Source organism: Aspergillus thermomutatus (genome assembly GCF_002237265.1).
Source record: "Aspergillus thermomutatus strain HMR AF 39 chromosome Unknown NODE_18, whole genome shotgun sequence".
Taxonomy (NCBI): domain Eukaryota; kingdom Fungi; phylum Ascomycota; class Eurotiomycetes; order Eurotiales; family Aspergillaceae; genus Aspergillus; species Aspergillus thermomutatus.
Genome location: NW_020798066.1, coordinates 32,551 through 53,883, shown reverse-complemented (window position 1 = coordinate 53,883; position 21,333 = coordinate 32,551). Strand labels below are relative to the sequence as shown.

At 50.6% G+C, this 21,333-nt stretch overlaps 5 protein-coding genes across 5 annotated transcripts; 2 read left to right on the top strand and 3 right to left on the bottom strand.

The window, feature by feature from the left end:
* Nucleotides 1-1,832: 1,832 nt before the first annotated feature.
* CDV56_105780 (velvet factor family protein) lies at nt 1,833-3,512 on the top strand (the record flags this gene model as incomplete). The annotated part of the gene is made up of 2 exons (XM_026759399.1): nt 1,833-2,425; nt 2,579-3,512. 2 exons carry the CDS (start codon nt 1,833-1,835, stop codon nt 3,510-3,512), a joined length of 1,527 nt encoding a protein of 508 aa, XP_026617725.1.
* Nucleotides 3,513-4,121: 609 nt separating this feature from the next.
* Nucleotides 4,122-5,723, bottom strand: CDV56_105614 (uncharacterized protein; the record flags this gene model as incomplete). The annotated part of the gene is made up of 2 exons (XM_026759233.1): nt 4,122-5,179; nt 5,249-5,723. 2 exons carry the CDS (start codon nt 5,721-5,723, stop codon nt 4,122-4,124), a joined length of 1,533 nt encoding a protein of 510 aa, XP_026617724.1.
* A 616-nt stretch (nt 5,724-6,339) lies between these two features.
* On the bottom strand, nt 6,340-7,023 carry CDV56_105511 (mitochondrial 54S ribosomal protein bL12m; the record flags this gene model as incomplete). Its single annotated transcript, XM_026759130.1, has 2 exons — nt 6,340-6,669; nt 6,799-7,023. The coding sequence occupies 2 exons, from the start codon at nt 7,021-7,023 to the stop codon at nt 6,340-6,342; spliced, it is 555 nt and encodes a 184-aa protein (XP_026617723.1).
* Nucleotides 7,024-7,432: 409 nt separating this feature from the next.
* Nucleotides 7,433-11,365, bottom strand: CDV56_105175 (chaperonin-containing T-complex subunit CCT8; the record flags this gene model as incomplete). The annotated part of the gene is made up of 11 exons (XM_026758794.1): nt 7,433-8,709; nt 8,816-9,186; nt 9,681-9,720; nt 9,782-9,840; nt 9,894-9,925; nt 9,982-10,045; nt 10,119-10,164; nt 10,219-10,243; nt 10,297-10,537; nt 10,596-10,837; nt 10,961-11,365. 11 exons carry the CDS (start codon nt 11,363-11,365, stop codon nt 7,433-7,435), a joined length of 2,802 nt encoding a protein of 933 aa, XP_026617722.1.
* A 4,212-nt stretch (nt 11,366-15,577) lies between these two features.
* Nucleotides 15,578-17,766, top strand: CDV56_104656 (Zn(II)2Cys6 transcription factor; the record flags this gene model as incomplete). The annotated part of the gene is made up of 3 exons (XM_026758275.1): nt 15,578-15,719; nt 15,789-15,989; nt 16,052-17,766. The coding sequence occupies 3 exons, from the start codon at nt 15,578-15,580 to the stop codon at nt 17,764-17,766; spliced, it is 2,058 nt and encodes a 685-aa protein (XP_026617721.1).
* Between the last annotated feature and the right edge of the window lie 3,567 nt (nt 17,767-21,333).

The following is a 21,333-nucleotide window of genomic DNA, read 5'->3' as shown; positions in this document are numbered from 1 at the left end:
GGAGAGTTTCTGAGTTGCGACCAATCAATCAATATCCCGTACGTGGCGTCCAGCGTCCTGGTTACACTAGATCGCATCTTTTAACCCCCGGCTTCAATAGCACTAGGTAATTACTCCCTAGAAATTCTTGATACTGAATATCAGTATGGTTATTTTGGGGTTTATTCAGGATCTATCTATTGGGTACTGATTGCTCACGTTGGCTTGCATAAGTTCTATCTACTAGGTACAACCACACAGTCCACAGTAAACTCAGCTCGCGCAATAGTCGAGTCGCTAGACTCCCTGCTCCCTCTTGTGGATACCTACAAAATAATACAAATCAACAGTCCAGCAAAACCATTGTTACGAGACCTCTTGTTTCCATAATAACCATACCCTCCGATACCTTAGTACCCCGTGGGTAAGCAGGGCATTTTCCCCATGAATTCATGATACGGGGTCTTTCTCAGCAGTCAGGAATCAGGTAACTATCAACTTGCAAGTTGCAACCCCTTTTTTCGCACTCACACAATTTCCTCGGCTCGCATTAATCAAACTCATTGCTTACTGCACTAACAGAGTATTTCCGAGTCAGTTACCTGGTCTTAACTTCGGTAGACAATGTGAATCCTGGAACCTGGAGCTTTTTCGCCGCACTCTATTTTATTCTCGGCTCCAGCCTTCCAGGCTATCCACTTTCCAGGAATCCACGGTTCCAGTTCCAGCGGTTTTGGTGCTGATCTTGGAACTAAATCATAATATCAATAATAATCCGGGCCCACCCTCTCGTCCTCTGTCTTGGTGGCAGGTGCTTGCCCTGGCGTTGGCTCTGGGCTGTTGGAAAACGGTGAGTGCACTTTTCCTCCACCAGACTCGTATGTAATTTTAGTTTTGATTATGATTTCTATTCTCTGCTCTTCTCAAGACACACTCAGACGAAGTCTTACCTTGTAATTCATCTGCCAGGGACGCGCTGCTGCTGCTGTTGCATGGTCGCCTGTGCTTGTTCATTCCTTTTCTTTCATCATCGACACGCACAAGGACTCTGGGCACGCACACCTACTAGTTATTACTACTGACAAAACTGTCGGTACGTCCGCCCAGCATCCTGGTTGCGTTGGCTCCATTTGATACTCTACTTGAGCTTGGATTGGTTGATTTGAGGATGCTCTAAGGTGTTGTTCATCCCAGGGTCAGTAGTCCTATTACTGTGTACTCTAGGTACACCCACTCGTCCTTCGGAGCATCATCAACCTCTCTCATTCGGCAAGCAGATGCTTGTCCTTCGCTGATTTGTCCCTCCCGTTTCAGCCCCTTATATTCTGTTTCCTTGAGCATGTGTCTTTCGAACTCCCTCCAATCTAAAGGTGGTGGAGAGCAGCTGCGCCTGACGGCCGTGGCCCACACGTCGCCGTGGGGAAGAGCCAACGTATATGCAAATTATCCATACTAACTAACATGCTCAGATAGATTCGACTTTATTGATCCACAACGGGTGATCTTCTTGATCTTGTCGCCTTTTTCTGTTCTAGCAGAACCAAGATCGACTGTCCATAATCGTCTTGCGTCCCGATCTTGTTATCATCAACGCGCAGCATCCATTGGAATAAATGTTTGCTTGTCTTCTCAGAACAGTATCATCAGTTTGCTTCTTTGCACGAATCAGGATATCACTCAATCCCCTCACACAGTCAACCCCATTCTCAAACCGCATTCAGTTTCATACACGGATGCCTCGCTTCCTTGCAGATCGCGGGACTTCGCCCTCTGCCTTCTTCTAACACGCAGTGAACGGTTACACGGAGGCAAAGGAGGACAGTCCCCTCGAGAACCGGTGCGGTTCTGCATAGATGTCGGACACGCCGTTTCCACAATGGAATTATTCCACTTCCGACGGCCGATATCTCAACTCGAGAACTCCCGCGTCCTTCGGTGAACAGGGCGAGGTGACTCCAAATCCAGCTTCTTCCTACTCTAAGCAAGAACCTCCACCGCCGTTTATCTTTCATGGCACCCAGGGCTACGATCCGCCAGTCGTCTCCCCTGCGACTGACTCCCGATTCTCTTCTTCTGTCAACCCTTGGGACGGCGGCATCGAGCAGAGGTATAACGTCGCCTCTGCCAGTGCTGATTCCCTACCCCAGATAAAAATACGGCGAAGCGGTCAGCCAAGGGGAGCGGATCATTGGGATAGTATCGCCCCTACCAGTGCAGATCTCCTAGGCCAAATCAAAGTACGACGGAGCGGTCAACCCAGGGGTACAGAATATTGGGATAGCATTAGCTCTCCCAATGCTGATTCCCCGGGCCAAATCAAAGTGCGACGAAGCGGTCAGCCAAGAGATGCAGGTTATTCCCACTTTCCTCACCACGGGGTTTCAGATCGCAGTCATGGACAAATTTCGGTTGGCCTCAAAGAGCGTACAGAGGACGTCGATTCTCGGTAAGTCATCCGCTCTTCCAGAACTAAGAGAGAGAGAGAGAGAGAGAGAGAGAGAGAGAAACGGAAAATTCAATGTACATGGAGATTGCTCCCGGACGGCTCCTGTTTGAATCATTCATCCCCCGCAGTGCTAACCAACCATTTTCCACACAGTAATCCCACGACAATCCCCAATCCTGTTCATGCTGACCGCGGCTCAGCAGCGCTTAATGGCGGCTTAAATCTGTTACAAACCCTACCCTCGCAACCGCAGCGACAAGTCGCGTCAGGCATTCCGATGGGATTCGATAAGTTACTCAATCATTCTCCGGAGCCTCAGCCGCCCCCAAGACGAGACTCGGCCTCCCCACGTTACCACCTGCACATCCGACAACAACCCATAGCTGCTCGGGCTTGCGGTGCTGGCGATAGGGACCGACGACCAGTAGATCCACCCCCGATCATCCAGATGCTCCTCACCGACTTCGACCCGCAATCGCAGGCCGATCTAGACACCCTTCAAGATCCTCGGCTTACCGTGGGCTGTCTGCTTCTCCCAGTATCAGCAGCGACTTCGTGGCCCGGCTCGCCCGAAGCAGATGGGGCGTGCGCGAACCGAGAGGAGCGCACGGCCTCGCAAAGGGCTGAAGAGAATGCCCCTGGCCAGTGCACGCCGCTGCTTTCAGGGAAAGCCTTTGTTTCTCCTTTCCACGTCGACTTGGACCCGGACCCCCAGACGGCCCCGCATCATCCCACTAGCGCGGATACCAAGGTAGAGACAAAGCCTGATGCGCCTAATTCTGTCGACGGGTTGGCTCTGGCCAAAGTGCGAGTCCCCGCGACGTTCTTCATCTTCCCGGACCTCTCGATCCGCTCTGCTGGCGTCTATCGGCTACAGTTCCGGCTCATGAACTGGGGTCTTGTGGAAGATACGGGTCAATCCATGCCCATCCTGGCTGAAGTCTGGTCCAATCCTTTCCGCGTGTATCCCGCGAAAGACTTCCCTGGAATGAGGGACTCGTCACCTCTGACCGAGGCTTTGAAGGAACTCGGGTTCGTGGAGCTCAAAACCAGGGGCAAGGGGAAGGGCAAGGGGAGGCGGAGATGATGTGCGATACAAGGTCGATTTCCCTGCAACGAGATCATGACTTGCATTATATATCTTTCGGGTGGTCATTTTTGGTCATACAGGGAGGTCCACAGGCGTTGGATTTTGATTCATGGACTATGTTACTAGTCATTTTATTCGCGCGAAGAGCGTGCAGTCACGATGATATGAGAGGAATTGGTCGATACCATCTGCGTTTGCTGTTTCTCTTTTTATGACCAAATCAAACCAGCTTGATTCGTTTCTGGTGGTGTTGAGTACGACCTGTTGAATTGGCAAGAATGCATTCTACATGGTCAGAAAATATCTTGTCAGTGACTCAGTAATATTCTCGGTCACGCGCCTGAAGAATCGATCTCTTGCGAGACTGTCAAGCCAAGGACAATAACACAGTAAGCGTTGATCTGGTCTGCAGCCACCTCACAACACAGCCATAGATCTGCTTCAGTGGCGTCCAAGCCGACCGTACGATGGCTAGATGCTATGAGAATAACAGTAGGACTACTCGAGGAAAGATCTCATCCATCATGGGTATCAAAAAAAAAAAAAAAAAAAAAAAAAAACATACAGACATGTAGAGGCATTTGCCAGGAGATCATACGCGGTAGATCAAACGTCCAGCAGCTCAACAGGGATACCAACCCTCTGACCCTGATCATCCCACTGCGACTTGATCTGTCTAACGAGGGGCCCAAGCCAAGGCGATCCCTCAATCTGCTCCAGCAACTGCAACCCCCGAGAGGCGGAGCCATCTTCCCGCAGCAGCACCGCCAGAACCAAAGCGGCCTGCTCATTGCCATGGCTGAAGGCCAACTCGTACCATTCCGTGGCTAGCTTGCGGTACTCCGCACGAGGCTGAGGCCCGAATACGTTTGAAAGCAGAGCAATGAATTTCCCCCGGTTGCTCGGTTCCCTTGTTTGCGAGGCTGGGGTTGAGGCTGAGCTTGTCGCAGCTTCGCCTGCATCCACGGGGGCCGTGGACTCGTTCATCCCACGCCGCGGATACCGCCCCAGCGAAGTGAGATAGTAGAAGTTGGCTAGTCGGCGGCACGCGTCCGTGTTCCCCGCCGTCGCGGCCCGGCTCATGCAGTCCTCGTACATGGCCAGATCGCCCGCTTGCATCCGCGCCGTGGCATACTGGACCAGCGACTCGGGGTCATGGTAGTCCAGCGCGGCGGAACGCAGGAGGTCATCAGTCTGGGCCCCAGCCTCGGCGTCAGTGGCAGCTTCCCCCGGTTTCGTTTTCGCGTTCGCTTGCGTTTGCGTTTGCGCTTTCTCCTTCAGCCACACGTAGACCCGCCAAGGCGGCTCGATGCGCGCCATCGCGAACCCCCCATCTTTCGCGACGGGCACCTTGGACGGGTAGATGAGCGCCATGACCTGCTCGATGAGGCGGAGGGCATCAGCGTAGCGTTTCCGGAGGCCGAGGATCTTGGCGTGGAGAGTCATGGCTCGCGGGTCGCGGTCCTGGAGGGCGAGGCGCTCGACTTTCTCGAGGGTCGGGGTGCGGACTGGGGCGGTGTCGCCCAGGGATCTCAGGTACCGGGCTGCGGACATGAGGAGGGGGACGCGGGCGCCTGCGTGAGTGGCGGAGGCGAGGAGCCATTCTCGGAAGGTTGGGTTGCCGCTGGAGACGATGTAGCCGATCTGGAAGACGAGGTCCGGGTCTATGTGGGCGCTGGAGGGTTAGGGATGCGTCTTTGGAGTAATTGGAGGGTTGCAGAGGGTGGTCGCACCTGAAGATATCCCTCGAATGGCGTCCCCCGAAGGCAGCTCTCTATGAGCAGTTTCCAGTAATCTCTTTGCGATATCCAGAAACATCTTTTTCGTGACTTTGTCGTCAAGGAGCCCCTCGGCCAATGCAGACATCCATAGCAGCGGTCCTTTCTCGTCGAGGTACTTGAGCCGCGCTGTCAAGTCCCCGTGCGCGGGGACGTTGAACAGGCCATCACTCGAGTAGACTGGCCGGAGCCGCTGAGTCTGAGCCTGAGCTCGACGGGCGGCCGGGGATCGAGCTGCATCGCAGGAGGCTGTGCAGTGAAATGGCCTGGATGTTTGCGGAGAGGTGGTTTTGTGTTTGGTAGTGCGAGGGGTGCGATTGTCCGAGAGACGGGTGTTGTTGGGGATGTAGCTGGTGGAGAGTGAGAGTGGAGGCTTATCATAGAGACAAGGCCATCTTCGAAGGGCGTTGGATGTTCGTGCAAGCGACATTGTAGCTTTAGTGAAGCTCGGAGGTGGAAGGGTCTGCTCTGTAAAATGATCTGCGGAAGATTTGTTGATTCGGAGTTGTGGCGGAGTGAACTTCGGAGGTGTGCCGCACTCTATTCCCATCACAGGGCGAATATACTGCATGGAGCACGAACTGATCTATCTTTCGCCACTATGTATAATCTACAATTGACTTCGTTACATTGAAGATGACGGCCATGCTTCAGAATTGCCAGATGAGCCGCAGGACTATAGAGAAGTCGAGGGTGAACACCCAGTGACAATAAACCATGAACATGTAATGCACCACCATCTATCATAACGAATGGCTCATGAACACCAAAAAAGAACTGTCCGTCCAGCTTGTATCCAGATTGTCCAAACAAAAGTTGATAATGTACATTTGCCGCCTTTTTCCCGTTTTCCAGTTATATCAGGAACCGTGCAGAGATATATGACGGAGAAGTAAAACACATAAAGAAGAGGCGGTGCGAGACATAAAACTCCAGCAGGATGATGCAGTCCAACCCACAGCGTACAGATCCATACAAGCCCCCATTGCTCATTCAGCAGACAGAAAATGAGGATGACCAATTAATAGAAATCATCTGACGTGAGCCTACTCCATGACAACCTTGGCACCCACGGCCTTCAGGGTCTCGATGATCTTCTCCGCCTCCTCCTTGGGCACAGACTCCTTCATGAGCTTGGGTACCGACTCAACGAACTTCTTGCTGTCGACGAGGGAGAGGCCGAGCAGACCCTTGATCTCCTTGATGACCTTAGCCTTGGAGGCAGCATCCACTGTCTCAAGCTTCAGATTGAAAAGAGTCTTTTCCTGCGCGGCGGGGGCAGCCTCTTCTTCCTCAGCAGCGGCGGGAGCGGCGCCACCAGGAGCGGCAGCAACGGCGAAGCCCCCAACGGGGAGGTCGGGGATATTCAGGCGGGACTGTAGAAGAGACCAATGTCAGTACGGCAACAACGCAGCAGTCAACCCTCATCAAGCGTTGATGAGTTACACCCAACACCAAATGGTGGACCGAATTGCGATACCACCCAGGACACGAAGAAAACCGACCTTCAAGCTGGCAACGAGATCCGCCGTCTCCAGAAGCGTCAATTGGCTGATCTGGTCAACAATCTGGGTGATCTTGGGATTGGCAGGAGCAGCAGCCTGCGCCTCTGTCGAGTTCCACCTCCGGCTGGGTGTCCGCTGGCTCAGATATGTGGTGGAAGAGATGCGAACGGAGGGACGGACGAGCTGTCTGCAGCAGCGAGCTGCGGCCTGCGAAGTGAGTGACATGTTGAACGGCGGAATTGACGGTCGTAACTGGAAAGACGAAGGGAGGATGTGGGACAGGAACGATGAAGGCCTGGACAACGCGATCAATCGATACTCTTGAAAAAGAAAGTTGAGGCTTCGGCCCGGAAAATCCAATTGAGTCACGTGATACTGCACACTTCAAGGCCAAGATATAATCGGAGTGCCAGATTCATTCATTGACGAGATATAGCGATTGAGCACAAGATTGAATGTTATAACTACTAGTCGCTCTAGGTTGAAATTCATAGATAGTATTACTCTTATAGTCACATGGCTTATACATGTTGTCTCAAATTTCCAGTCAATAGACTTTTTCGTAAGATCATGCTTCCAGTAGCATCCTGTATTGTGCCCCCATACTATAAAGTTTTCGTCATATTACAACCATTTAATCTTCATCCCAGTTGGGGTTAGGGCCTGGAGGCTTTGGACCACCCGCCTGTCGGGCGACAATAATTTGATCAACACTGAGGACTGTCCGAGCGGACTCGCTAGCGAGGCGGATGGCCCAGCTCTTCGATGCCATGAGATCCAGAATACCTTCATCAACCGCATCCAAGGTGCCGGTCGAAGAACCAGCCTCCAGATCAACACCTGTAGTCCAGTAGGGCTCTTCCTCCTCGGAGCTGCCCTCTTCCGACTCCTCCTCCGACTCGGAGGCCTTGTTCGTGCGGTGGTGTGCAGTGTAGAGACGTGAGAGAACTTCCGTGGCGTCTAAGCCAGCGGATTCTGCGAGAGTACGAGGAATGACCTCGAAAGCCTCGGCGTATTTGCGAATGGCATACTGCGGCAAACCGGGGGTCTTGTCAGCGAATGCAGAGATCTTCTCCACAAGCTGAATCTCAGTAGCGCCAGCGCCAGGAACAAGTCGAGGATCTTTCGTGATAGCCTTGACGACGTTGACGCCGTCATCAATGGCACGCTCGATGTCGTCGAGGTGGTTCTGAGTGGCTCCACGAAGGACAATGGTGGCAGTACGCGTCACAGCGTTGGCTTCTTCTTGACGGAAAACGGTCACACGGTCACCGCCAATCTCAGTGGTCTCGACAACGTCAACGCTGCCCATCTCGTCGGGCATGGGAGCACCAAGACGAGCAAGAGGTGTAGCGCCAACGACACGGCAGAGACGACGAAGCTCGAACTTGGAAAGGATCTTGATGACAAGAATGTTGAATCGGTTGAGATAGTGCAGAGCCAAGTCACCGACGGAGGAGCCAGCAACGACAACACGGAGTCCGGAGTCATAAAGCTCCTTGATGGCCGCCTCCAGGCGCTCCTCCTCTCCCTTTGAGAAGTTAAGCATCTCCTGGGCATTCTTCAAGAGCACGGTTCCCTTGGTTTCGGTCTGAGAAATATCGATAGGACAGCTGAAGACTCCAACCTTGGCCTTGCGGGCCTTCTTGATGGTACCCTCAGGCTCCCGGCCAAAGACCATACCCTTGATCACACGGGACTGTTCCAAGCTACCACCCATGATCTTGACGACGCGAACATTGTCGACATTGAAATTGACAGGATTCTTGGGCAGAACAGCGAGAACCGCCTCCGCGACTAACGATGCCAAGAGATCCTCTGTTCCGGACTGCTTGCTGGCGACTACCGTACGAAGAGCCTTGCAGAGTTCTGTCTGAGAGCGTAGTTCCTTCAAGCGATCGACTTCGAGGTCTATCAATCCAGCATCGGTCAGTAGATGAAGAAAATGCGCTCGCAAGCGAGGCATATTGGATAGCCCCTGAAAACGCGGCGAAAAATGAATGACCAAACAACTGACCTTCTAGTACTTTCAGAGCGTAATTCTGTGCCTTTTCGTACCCCTGGACAATATCACTCGTCTTCAAGCCCATCCGTAGCAGTTCCTCGGCCTTCTTCAACAGCTCTCCAGCCAGAACGATGACCATATTAGTACCATCGCCCATCTCCGCATCCTGCTGCTGACTCGCCATGACAAGCAGCTTGGCAGCCGGGTGCACGATATCCAACTCGCGGAGAATTGTAGCGGCATCCGACGTAAGTACCATCTTCTGCAGGTGATTGATGACGATCTTGTTGCGGCCGTAGGGACCGAGCGACGTTTGGACAGTCTTGGAGATCGCCTGGCAGGCCTCGATATTGCGAATGACAGCACCATCTTCAGCATCGTGGCTGTAGCGATTGAGGGTTAGTTACATTGACTATCTTGGACAGTTTGAATGCTTTATTGGATCTCATCTCCTTAACTCGTCGCGGAGTGCGCTGAGCGGGACCTTCCACAAATAGAACTCGCTTACCTCTGGTATCCAGGCTTGAAAAGACCCGCCTGGCTAGGACCAGGCATAGACAGCGACATTTTGAAGAAAGCTTCCCCTCGAGGCAGACAGAAAATGAGAAGAGGAAGAAGGAAGCAAGAAAGTGCTATCACACAAGCTACTTGCTGTCCCGGGAATTTTTGATGGAGCTTTCGAGACGGTCAGGCGGCGGCGAATGTTTGGCTGGTTTGCATCTGGAGGGGCTAGGGCATTATACTTGGATTCATACATATGACTTTGAATCATCTTATCCTGGCAATTATAATAATTGGTATGAGTCGTGATTTCATAATTATGTATAGGATTATGTTCTATGAAACAAACTAGGTCGTCCCAGTAACAACTGCTCACCATCCGTAGTAGTCGTTTGAAGCTCGGCGAAATCCCGGCACTGAAGTTCGTTGTTTTAGTCAAGCCCAAGTGTGAGCGAGTCTCTTCTTAGGAGCGCTTACTGTAGTTGCCCAGGTTATTGCACCCACTATCTTCATAGATTGCCTCGGCCTTGTCCAGCCTGGAATCTCGTCAGCACATCTCAGCAGACGGTGCAAGTCAGAGAGGCCTTACCATCCACGGATTGCTTCCATGCGGTTGTAGCTCTGGTAGAAAGGTCAGGGTCACAGTACTTCAGAATGCAGAGCGAGTTAAGACTTACCGAGGGATGTGTCGACAGAAATTGAGGCGGTGTCTCCTGCTCTGCTTTCTGCATACGCGCCCAACTGTGAAATGTGAGCCACGCAGATCAAAGCCGATGATGATTCTGAAATGCAGTGGAGTCGGTTGGTGACTTACAGCCCGACAGCAGCCTCCGGATTGAAGCAAGCTTTTGACATCATCACTAGTCCGGATTAGCATCCAAAGACATAACCATTTATCGTTGATTCGACCATACTCAAGCCAATGTTGTCTGCCTCAGCCTATGGAGTAGTCAGCCTACGGGTCATCTTCGGGGCAAGGAAGCAAAGCTTACCTCTTGCGTCCGCGAATTCGGCAAGCTGTACATTAGGTTGAGCAGTAGCGAAGGAATCTGGCCTGAAATGTCAAAGAGCATGGATATCAGGAATACCGCTCCAACCGTCAGGATGTTGTTGCTCATGCGCTCTGCTGGATGATGCGCAACCACGTGAGCGATTTCGTGGCCCAACACAGCCGCAAGCCCATCCTCGTCTTTACAAATTGGCAGGATGCCTGTGTAGACAAACACTTTCCCACTGCGTATAGGGTCAGAGGTATACAACAACAAACATTGATTTTGAAGAATATGCATACCCGGGCAAAACAAAAGCATTGACCATGCCATCATCCTTGATGACATGAACCCTCCAATCTGCGCCTTCAATTGGCGCTTGCGGTATCAATCTGCGGAGAACGCGGTTCACCATGACGGTCAGCGGATGATTCTCGGGGAGAATCTTCCCTCGCGTTGATCTCAAAACCTCTTGATAGCTCTCTTGACCCATTCTTAGTTCCTGGTGGGAGGAGACACAGTTGAATCGTCGGCGGCCGGTCATCTAGAAGAAAAGGCATCAGAATGAACCACTGGATACAAATGATTCAGCGCGACTCAATTTCCATCTTCCAAGTATCCTCAAATCACATCGGACTGCTTAACAAAGACAGAATAGCGAGCTCACCTCCACCGTTTCAACATTGTTGGCGTAGACACCGCCAATTACGACGCCAATTATGACAAAATGGTATGGTCTTGCATTGCTCAACAATCGCTGAAGAAGCGATTCGCGCCTGGGTCCATCAAATCGCCGATATTTATCACTGCCGTATCTGAAAGGTAACCTGACCGAGGAGGAGAAGTATCTGTTGGGAAAGCGAAAAGAAGACTGCGAGGAAGATGTGAAGGCCCTTGAGGTGAGTCCAAGTGTCGCAGAGGGAAAACGTGAGTATCGGAAGGTTTGGCCGGAGAAGTAGGAAGAATCGAGGATAGGAGCCGCGATGTGCGATGCCGACTGCGACGAATATGGGATTGTTGATCCCGCTGGAGCGCTGCGGAAGATAGCGCGGGTTATCGGTGAACGTAACATGGCGACCACAGATGCATGCTATCGCAGATCCTTGACCCGGATGAGAGGGCTGGTGGCAGGAGTCTGGCGGAAGATAGGTAATGCTGGTTTGCTGGAAGTAGTCCGTAGGAATCATCGAGAAGCGGAGAGATACTCCGATAAGCCATGATGACGGTAAGCTTAAACTTGCTGCATGTGACAACCCCAAGCCCGCAACATATTGCTAACATGCCTTTCTAACTGAACATGGTTCTACATCACCTACACAGAGAACTATTCACCACTTGGCAATTATAGCAGGATCCGGACGATGGATTTATGACTCCTTTCTTGAGATTCGACTACAGCTGAGAACCGCCGGTCTTACGTCGTTATATATTTCGTCCGATCCGCATCGGTTTGTTTCAATGACAGCCATGTATTCAATTGCATGCCGGTCACCTTGGCTTCAGCAAATATAACCGGTCATGGATTCTAAAAATTTACGCATTAAAACGACAATGCCTCTGTTATCTGCGTAGACCCTTGAACAACAGGTATGATTGGGCCTGAGGGTCTCTTGTCCTCGACTCTCCCCATGCCACCTTCATGCAGAATTGTGGAATTGAGGAAGAACAAAATATTGTCATCTCCAAGATCAGGCACCCTCAACCTATGACTAACTCGAGAGAGTGCCTGAGGTGACTGCCACGCAACATACTTTGACACCAACCTGGGCTTCCCCGTCCCGATATAGACATGACAGCAGGCTGAGCATTGGCAGGACATCACTATCTAGATCTTCAACGATGCGGAAGTCTGCCTTGAGACATGTTTAGCTACGTTGTCATTGCACACAAACTGAACATCCAGGCCCAGGCTAGAGCATGCAGCGATCGATAGGGAATGCATGGCCAATGGTTGAAACGTGAGTCTTGGATCTTGAGACAACAAAAGCCGCAGCGCAAATCCTAGCCTCTTGACAGACTCAACAGTATTTGCTTCTATTTTGGTTGAGTTGAGCTTGAAACTCATGGATATTGAGGGCGCTTAAGGATTCGAGGGGGATTGCTCGTGGCTTCAGGCGAAGCATAGAGCGAGCGCTAAATTTACATCTGGCGCTTAGCGATGAAGGTAAGGACGAAGATTCAAATTTCTAGAAGGAGTTTCTCAGAGTCTAGTGGAGGATGAGAGACGTTAAGAGCACATGGCAGACTATTGATGCGAGGTCATAGCCGCAGCGTGAGTTCGTGCCGCTTAAGGTTTCGAGCTATGATCGTTCTCTAGTGTATGATGATGATGCAAAATAGGTTGATCACTCAGAAAGTAAGAATATGAGAGTATATACATGAGTATGCTCAAGATGTCCTGTGTGCTGCAATGCTTTTAATGCAAGGAGACTACACATGGTACTTCGTAGACTGTTTGAAAACATGTGGAGCAGATAAGGACTGTGGCTCTATCCTCTGCCCTGAACCCAGAGCTCGAAGAGTTGATTTGATATCGATTCAGTATACAGAGTGCTTGAGTATAGCAACAGGTGGTATTCGCCTCAATGATGTGCAAACTGAATTAGCAGAAGGAAGTGTGCAATAAATTCCTTTCCAGGAATTAATTTTGCTGTCAATAGCAAGGGCCTGATTAATTAGCTGCATTAAGGAGAGAAACTTGGGCTGCGAGTTCAGCAAGAGGAGAGGAGCAGGTCAGGAATAGCCATGCGTATTCCCAGCCATCGAAACCTAAGCTATCCAGAGTGGTTAGTGCTGATACTATCATCACTCTGTGTGCAACTCTTCGACTAGTAAAGCTGTCGTTGGACTCAACTATATTCAACTATCAGTTGGATGCAGAGACAGCAAATGCTCAGGAACAAGATACTCATTTGTAATAGAAAGAGCAAGTCGAGATACCCGTAGTACTACTTTTTGGTGATGGGCTTACAGCGGCATAGATAACCCTTCGCTCGTACATGTCACAATCTAGCTTGTGCTTCTGACAGGGAATCCTGCAGGAGTGTGATCTGGCCAATCGCAGATCCAGTCACTAAATATCGCCGTTGATTGATGCACTAAATTACTCCAATTGGATCTGCAGCTGCAGGAATGTGATAAGAAACTTCCCAGGCAGGATGACGATGGGGGTTCGGGGGACGATGGTATTCGAATGTTGACTTCCTGGAGGTGTAAAAAAGGAGACGGAAGATGATGAAGTCACTGAATAATAAAACTACCCGATTCAAGCTATGAGAATGTCGAAGTGGGAAGAGGTGTCGATTCGCATACTCCGTACTCTGTACAAACAAGCGGATTGTCTGTGGAGCACCTACTCTGTAGACTCGGAGAGTGACGGTGTGACTCGAGATCGAGTGTGCGTCGGAGAGACACAGGGATTAGCAATCAATACGGAGTCCATCAGACCGACGAGGATCATGAGATGGGAGAAATTTCGACTAATTACCGTGATTAACAAGGATCAGAGCAGGATATTATTAATAGTAATCTATGGAAGATAGCTTGATCTGGGACAAATTAAGAGGCATTTGGCTTTCTGCTTGGCGGCTAAATGTTACTAATTAAGGTAGCTTTATATGTCTCTAAACCCCAAGGAGCAAAAGCATGGCCGTCGAGTCAGAGACTAGTATCAAGTATCAATGCATCACAAATTCACAATCACATTCTCAATCGCCTTGGCCAAACTCTGTTGGTGTTGCACTGACCCGATCCACCCAGCACGGTTGGCTGCGGGTTTCCCGCTCTGCACAACTACGACCCTGGCGAACCCTCGATGGCGTCCTCCAGTATTGAGGCCTCTGGCCAATCACTTGTTGTACAAGGAAGCTTGGCTCATCCCGCTAAGGCTAGCCCCGCAAAGCCTTTCTGGTCATTCTGTCATTCTGTCATTCTGACTTTCTGTCCGACGGAGTCTCTGCTTTCGTCCGCTCTGTTCGAGTATCTGATTGGTGAGACTGGGCAAATCATCCTGGTCTCATGGTGCATCGTTAGTGCTTTGGGCTTCTTGTCCAAGGGACATCGATTGGTGCTTGTCAAATTTGACTGTTGGCTCTGTCAACTGGAGCTCTCCTGCTTCCCCACTGTGTTAAGTCTCTGGACTTTGGAGGAACTCTCCGACTCCGACTCCCCAGAAGTCACTGGTCAAGGCTATGATTGCGTTCAATATGGGCTGGTCCTCTTCTCATGCTACATCGTGATGATGAATGGCCATGGATTGCTATTGCATTTTCCCAATCCGGTGAGCGATTGAAAATTGGAGCTAATTCCAGTTCTCGAGGACAGATGAGCTATGAGTCTCATTGGCCATAGAGTTTTATTATCGTCAAGGTCACGAGCAATTCATCTTGCCTTTTCTACAGGGAGATAACACTGCTTTCTGCTAGTCATAGCTAGGGAAGTACTTCCCGGTTGCTGGTATCAACCATGAGGAGCCTACAGTAGAATGTCGACATACAGTCTGATTTGATTCTGCCATACTGCACTATACAAGGATATAACTCACCCAAAAATGATATTGTACCATGGACAGAGAATCAAGGCAGACTATCATATTAACATGCATAATAGTTGCACCAATTTCCCCCAATACCTGCATGGATTTGTTGGGCACAGACCTTGGGATGAATCTAAATCCAATCAATTTCCCAGCCATGGACGAAGAGTCCAATCATCTCCTCAACATACAGTGCATGGGCGCCAACTTGGAGGCAGCAAACGTCCAGAATGATCACAATTATCCAAAATTAGCCCGGGCTAACTTCTCCGATCAAGTCTTTGCTATCAGCGCAGGCCATTCTCCCGCTAGCTTTGCTCACCACCCCTGCTAGTGTACTACGCCTGAGATGATCTCCCCTGCCATCCCCCGCTCAAGGCTCTCACCACTGCAAGCCCTTCCTTTCTCTCGGCTATCTGGTTCCAAAATAGAAACATCATGGCGTGCCTGTCGGGTTTGAACCTTGGTTTTAAAGGTTCATCGATCCCACAGAGTCACTGTCGATGTTCACTTGTTGCTTTACCTGTCAGAGTTATCCCATCGCCTTGTCCTTTGCATAGCCGCGCCTTTCTTTCTCTTATCTTAATATAGATAGCAAAGGCTGCTGGTTCAGCTTTGCGACTTAATACTCGGTGTTACAAGCAACAGCTCCAGGCGACCTGTGTCCTGTCATTTCCGTCGTCATTCACCGGCACCAGACGACTTGGACCGATACCACTAAAGACGTTCTCCTCCGACTTTCCTCCCACAATGCCTGTTGCGTCAAGGAAGAAGTCCTCGGCCTCGAATGCCGTCAAGACCGTCGATTCCACCCAATCACCCTTGTCCGGTGAAGGGGTGTCCGTAGGGACGCCGGAGAAGACTGCCAAGTTGCACAAGCGCTCTCGATCTGGTTGGTTACTCCATCGGCCTCAACCTTTCCACTTCCTATCTGGTCGGATCATCTTACTAACGAGTCTAGGCTGTTTCACATGTCGTCTGCGCAGGAAGAAGTGTGATGAAAAGCACCCAGCCTGCGGTGCTTGCAGCAATCTCTGCGTGAAGTGTGAATATAAGCGTCCAATCTGGTGGGGAAATGCCGAACAGAGAAGGATTCAAAAGGAGCGCATCAAGAATAAGATCAAGCAGACGAAGATGAACGAGCGCAATGGGTCCGCGACTGGTAGGACTACTGCATCTTCACTCAACTTGCTTGTCTTTGCTCTAACAGCAGGGCTACCATAGACCCATTAGCTCGCAGTCGCAATATGACTGCCACATCGCCCCTGTCACCCGTATTCGAATTCAATCGCCCGGGTTACACCGAGACATACGATCTCTTTTCGTCACATCTGCCAACACCCGGTCTGAACCAGACGATGTATGCGCCTTATGCTCCATACGAGATCGATGTCAAGACAGAGCGACAGACTTTCATCAATGACGTCCCCTTGCGCCACGATTCGTCGATCTCAACCTTTAGCACCTTTACCGCTCCGCAGTTGAATGCGCCCCTTCCCACATTCCCCGGCGAGGAGTGGTTACAAGATGAATATTTCTCTCAGGCACCGACTCTACCAGGTATTGACCCTGCAATTTGTGAGCAGAGTATCGGGCAGACGTACACCTCATTGCAGTCGAATATTCCAGTCAGTGACCATGATCGTCCGCTACTCGACCACTTCATCCACAATGTCTTGCGCATCATCTTTCCGGTTCTTGAGGCTCATCAACGGGGCCACACCCGGGCCCAGGCCATCCTGCATGCGCTGGAAACCAATAAGTGCTACCTTCACTGCTGTCTCAGCGTTGCCGCCATCCATCTCAAGACCACGGAAGGATTCGCCGGAGAGCAGATTGATCATGACATCATGCGCCACCGTTTCGAGGCTGTCTCTCAACTGTGCCAGGCTCTTGGCGACGATGTGAACCATGAAGAGATCCTGGATGCCACACTGGCTATGATTTTCTTCCACTGCTCCGTAGGTCCTGCGGATGACTATCTCCCTGACATCCCGTGGTTCGACCACTTCCAAGCCGCATCGAATCTGGTAAACAGGCTCGGTCTCCCGACGGCAGTCCCTGATGGAAACCCTTACCTACTGCCGCCCTTCAGCATGACACTTACATCGTGGATCGACATCCTGGGTTCCACTATGCAAGGGAGGACACCTCAATTCGCGCACACCTACCGTGCTAAGCACCTCAGCGGCTCGTCATCAGGCCTGAGAGAGCTCATGGGCTGCGACGACCGTGTCATGTACCTCATCTCGGAGATCACCTGCCTGGACGCGTTGAAGAGCGAAGGTCGCGTAGACGCAATGGCAGTCTGTTCGCATGTTTCGGCTCTTGGACGACAACTGGAGTTTACCGAACCCGTGGATCAAACTCTGGAGCACCCGTTCTCACCGGCTACAGGAGCCATTCGCCCCGAGGTTCTGACCAAAAACATGACGACGATCTTCCGCATCGCGGCCAGAATCTATCTGTGTAGCCTGGTTCCCGGCTTCGACCGCAACCAGCCAAGTAACCTCAACCTGGTCGCAGCAGTCGAAAACACCTTGAACTATATTCCCTCCGGCCCCAATGGCTTCGACCGCTCCCTCGTCTGGCCCCTGTTAATAACAGGTGCATTTTCTGCGCCAACGAGCCATTTCCGAGCTGTTCTGGCCGAGCGCGCCTCTCTGCTAGGCGATCACGCCGACCTGGGCAGCTTTGGCCGCATGTATCGATTACTGCAGGAGGTTTGGCGACTTACAGACGACCCGACGGAGAGCTACTACACGCCAGAGGAAACGTCGTCGTCGTCAACATCGTCGGGCAGCCCCGTGCCCAAGATCGAGAGGTCCGCATCTCCAGAAAGCAACGGTGCCGGGTCGGGCATGAGAGAGATCAAGAAACAGCAGGTCCACTGGCGGGACGTGATGCAGCGGAATGGCTGGTACTATCTGCTGATCTGAATTGGAAGATGCGTGTTTTCTTGCTTTTCTTTTCCGTTCTCTCACGAGACTGAGTCTCATGACGGCCGAGCATCCCTTGACGGGACTCGTGCCACTTGGCTACCAACTTGGAGATTCTGCGGATCATGCTCGATGCGTCGGCACACGACATCGACGTCCAACTCGGGCAGCCGATCGTGCTCAAGATCCGAAGCAACACCGTTTGCATCGCGTTGTGGCGCCCCCTGACGTTCCATTCTGTTCGGCCCACAGAGTCTCCTATTCCGCTCTTTCCTGGTGCTGTCAAGTTATATCCTGCAGGGCAGCGAGGACACGACAAGCACATTTTTTGGCAAGGTTGGCAAAGGACTTGCGCGGTAATTCTCAAGGCGCAAACGATGCAGTCATTTCCATTCATGTGGACATGGGTGTGGAGTTATTGGTATTGCTGATTTTCTGCGTTGTGAATGATATCCAGTGGAGATATGATTCTGTGGTTTTGATGCTTTGCTTTATGATTGATGGATGTTATGTTTGTATGCAATATCACTATATCCCCGACCATTTCCCCTACTCAAAAGACCACTGCAGTTTACGCCTCGTCTGACAGAGCGCTATCTATCAGATTGATAGGAATATGGTTGTTACATCAAAAGGTAGAGCATCTGTCCATCTAATAGAGTAACTGGAATGATCTAGAACACCTGGCGCTTATTTATCCCAACGAACCAAGATAAGCTAAATAACGGAGAAGTGGCCCGGAATTCCCCAGGCTAGAAAAACGAGGTTAATGGTAGGTAGGCTGGCTATTTCATCTTGCTCGGCCGAGTTAATATTCAGAACTATTGTTTCCTATGCCATGCCCTTCGCTGCCATTCTTCAGTATTCCATGCGATTCCTGACAATTCCTTGTTTGAGACCAGGGCTTGTACAGTACAGAGCTGAAAATGAAGAACAGCAAATCCCAACAATGTTAAAAACCAAAGAATCCTCTAATCCTCATTCCTATGTTGAGTATCCCAGCTCAGCTCACCTGTCGTCATTCAGACCGGTCCCTGCATCCTCTGTTGTATCCATTATGGAAATGGTTCAGTCAAATGGAATCTGTACCTTGGTTTTCGAGCGGGCGCGAATATCTCAAATTGGCCTCCGTTATACACAGCACCGGTTTCTGGATTATACATGCTATCCAACCAGTCTGAAAATGCCCGGCAATGGTCAAGGAAGGCAGGGTTGACACATCCATACGATGCTGTACGCCATATGGGAGAAAACGCTCTTGCAAGGTTGCCAACATAGCGAGAGATATGGAGCTCAATCAATTCATCAGAGGTGATTGTCACATAGTATTTTGTCCGACAGTAAAAGCAACAACGGACATCACCTGGACTCATACCTCGGAGAAAATGCTTTGCAAGCACATCAATTCTCTTGTGTGGACATAATGGAAGCCTTGCATTCTGACATAGATAATCAAAGCCAACCAGACCAAGATCTGAGAGTCTCCCAAGGTAGAACCGGGATAAGAGATGCATGGTGTTTAGATTAAACTCCACATGCTCTGAAAAGCAGCCGCCAGCAGGGATCATAATAGAGGAGCCAACTTTCTCTTTGCAAGTCTTCATTCCATACACTAGGGTCCGGAGCTCAGCAAATGTCATTTCGCGGCACATGCCAACCCAGATACTCCTGCAGTGAGGTTTGCAGCTGCGGGTAACAGCAGCTGAGCAGTTTACCCTCTGCTCTTCAATTGAGAACTTCAAATTGACAGGTTTCTGAGACTCCTGGGAGTAAAACCATGATTTTGGGTGAGTCCTCATACACGCCCAGCAACAAAAAGACCTGATGCCTTTCCTACAAAGTTTATCAAATTCCATCAGGCGGAGGATATGAAAACGTGCTTCAATAAGCCCCCAGCTATTGTAGGCTGTTGCATCCAACTGCTGTTGCACACGGACAAAAGCCTGAATACCGGTTCTTGCATGCCAGAAGCGAGCACAGCTTATCATCAGACAGAAGGTCTCAGCGATAGGAAGATATCGACAGATGTGGCAGATCAACTCAGCATGGAGACAGTATAGAGATGCTGGACTTTGTGCATTAAGGGTTCGTACTGTGTTTAGTTGTACTGAATTGGCAATTTTCTTTAATGTTTTGAAGTGCTGTCTCTTGTAACCAAGCATAGGCATTTTGTAGGGTAAGCATAGTAACAAGTACAGGTTGAGAACTGGTCAACACAATATAATGTGAGGTGCGCTGACCTTAAGTAAACCCATTTCTATGGTCATCAGGTATATTACGAACTCTGAACGTAATTAATACATCATGATCTGCTCGGTGTCTGATTACGGTAAGACTTGTTTGATAGGAAATGTTATAAAATAGAAGAGTACTTCTATATCCTTTTGGGTTAGGAGCTGCAGGAGAAGAGTTTCAGGCAAGAGCAATAGGAAGCAGACTGCTCTGTTAAAGTCCAACATTTGCGCTGTTCCCAAATCTTCCTCTCCAGTCTCTGCATCCTCTCCGGCATCCGTCACTATTCTGTATTCACTTACACACCCCCTCTTTCTTTTTGCACCACGTATACGATGAAACGGCTTTTTGACTCCGGGACTGCAAGACTCATAAAGTTCTCGGGGTTAGTGATACGACAAAAATAATCTTAGCTTCCAAGAAGTCATCGCAGATGATGCGCAATGGGAAATAAAGATATTAAGTGGATATGCTTAACGGTCAACCGTTTGAGTATGGTCCTTGTCCTGCTCTGGTATTGGAGCTGGCGCCATTGACCGCAACGATAGAGTGGTTTCGTTGTAAAGATGTGCAGCGTCTCCATGAATATTGCATTCAAGTTCATCGCAGGAAGCCTGTCTGCTTCGGCGCTCGTTCGTCCCCCCGTCTGTAAATTTAGCATCTGCAGTGCGCGTAGACGCAACCATCGACTGTGACCCAACCATGTCGTCGCAACCTCGAGGACTCAATTCTCAGCGTCAACGTTCACTCTGAAGTAGGAATCAGAGAATGAAGAGGACCGGGATGGCCAGAACAAGCAAGCTGTCGAATCGATGCGTTTCTGCAAGAATTAGTGCGAAGCCCTCATCGGTCCGCCAAGACGTAGCAGCGCAGAGGAACCGACGACGATCTGCTGCAAAGCGCACCTTTTGCAGACTTCCCCATGGCAACGAGCAAAGCTGTCTGCGATTCTGCACGCTCATGAGATGAGAGGTTGTTGAAGAATCTCGGAAGCGCCGGCCTTGCTTGCAGCCGCTATATCCCTCCTGCGTAGGGGTAGAACGACAAGGGTAGCAGGCCACCGAGCAGACTGCTAGCTGCGGAGTAGGCAGAGAAAAGACGATGCGAAAGAAGGATCCAACTCGGAGCGTCAAGCCGGCCTGTCAGCTAAATGTGAGTTAAGGACTTTGCTGATTCGGGGAGGGGCAATCTCGCTGGGCGAGCCGCCAGCAGACCCCGCGTGCGTTGACGCTGAGCGAACCAGGGAGGGCAACAGGAGGGCGAATTCAAAGTGGCTTTTTAAGTAGAGTAACTTAAGCGTCTCTAGGTTAGCAGTATGCTTATGTTTGCCGGGGG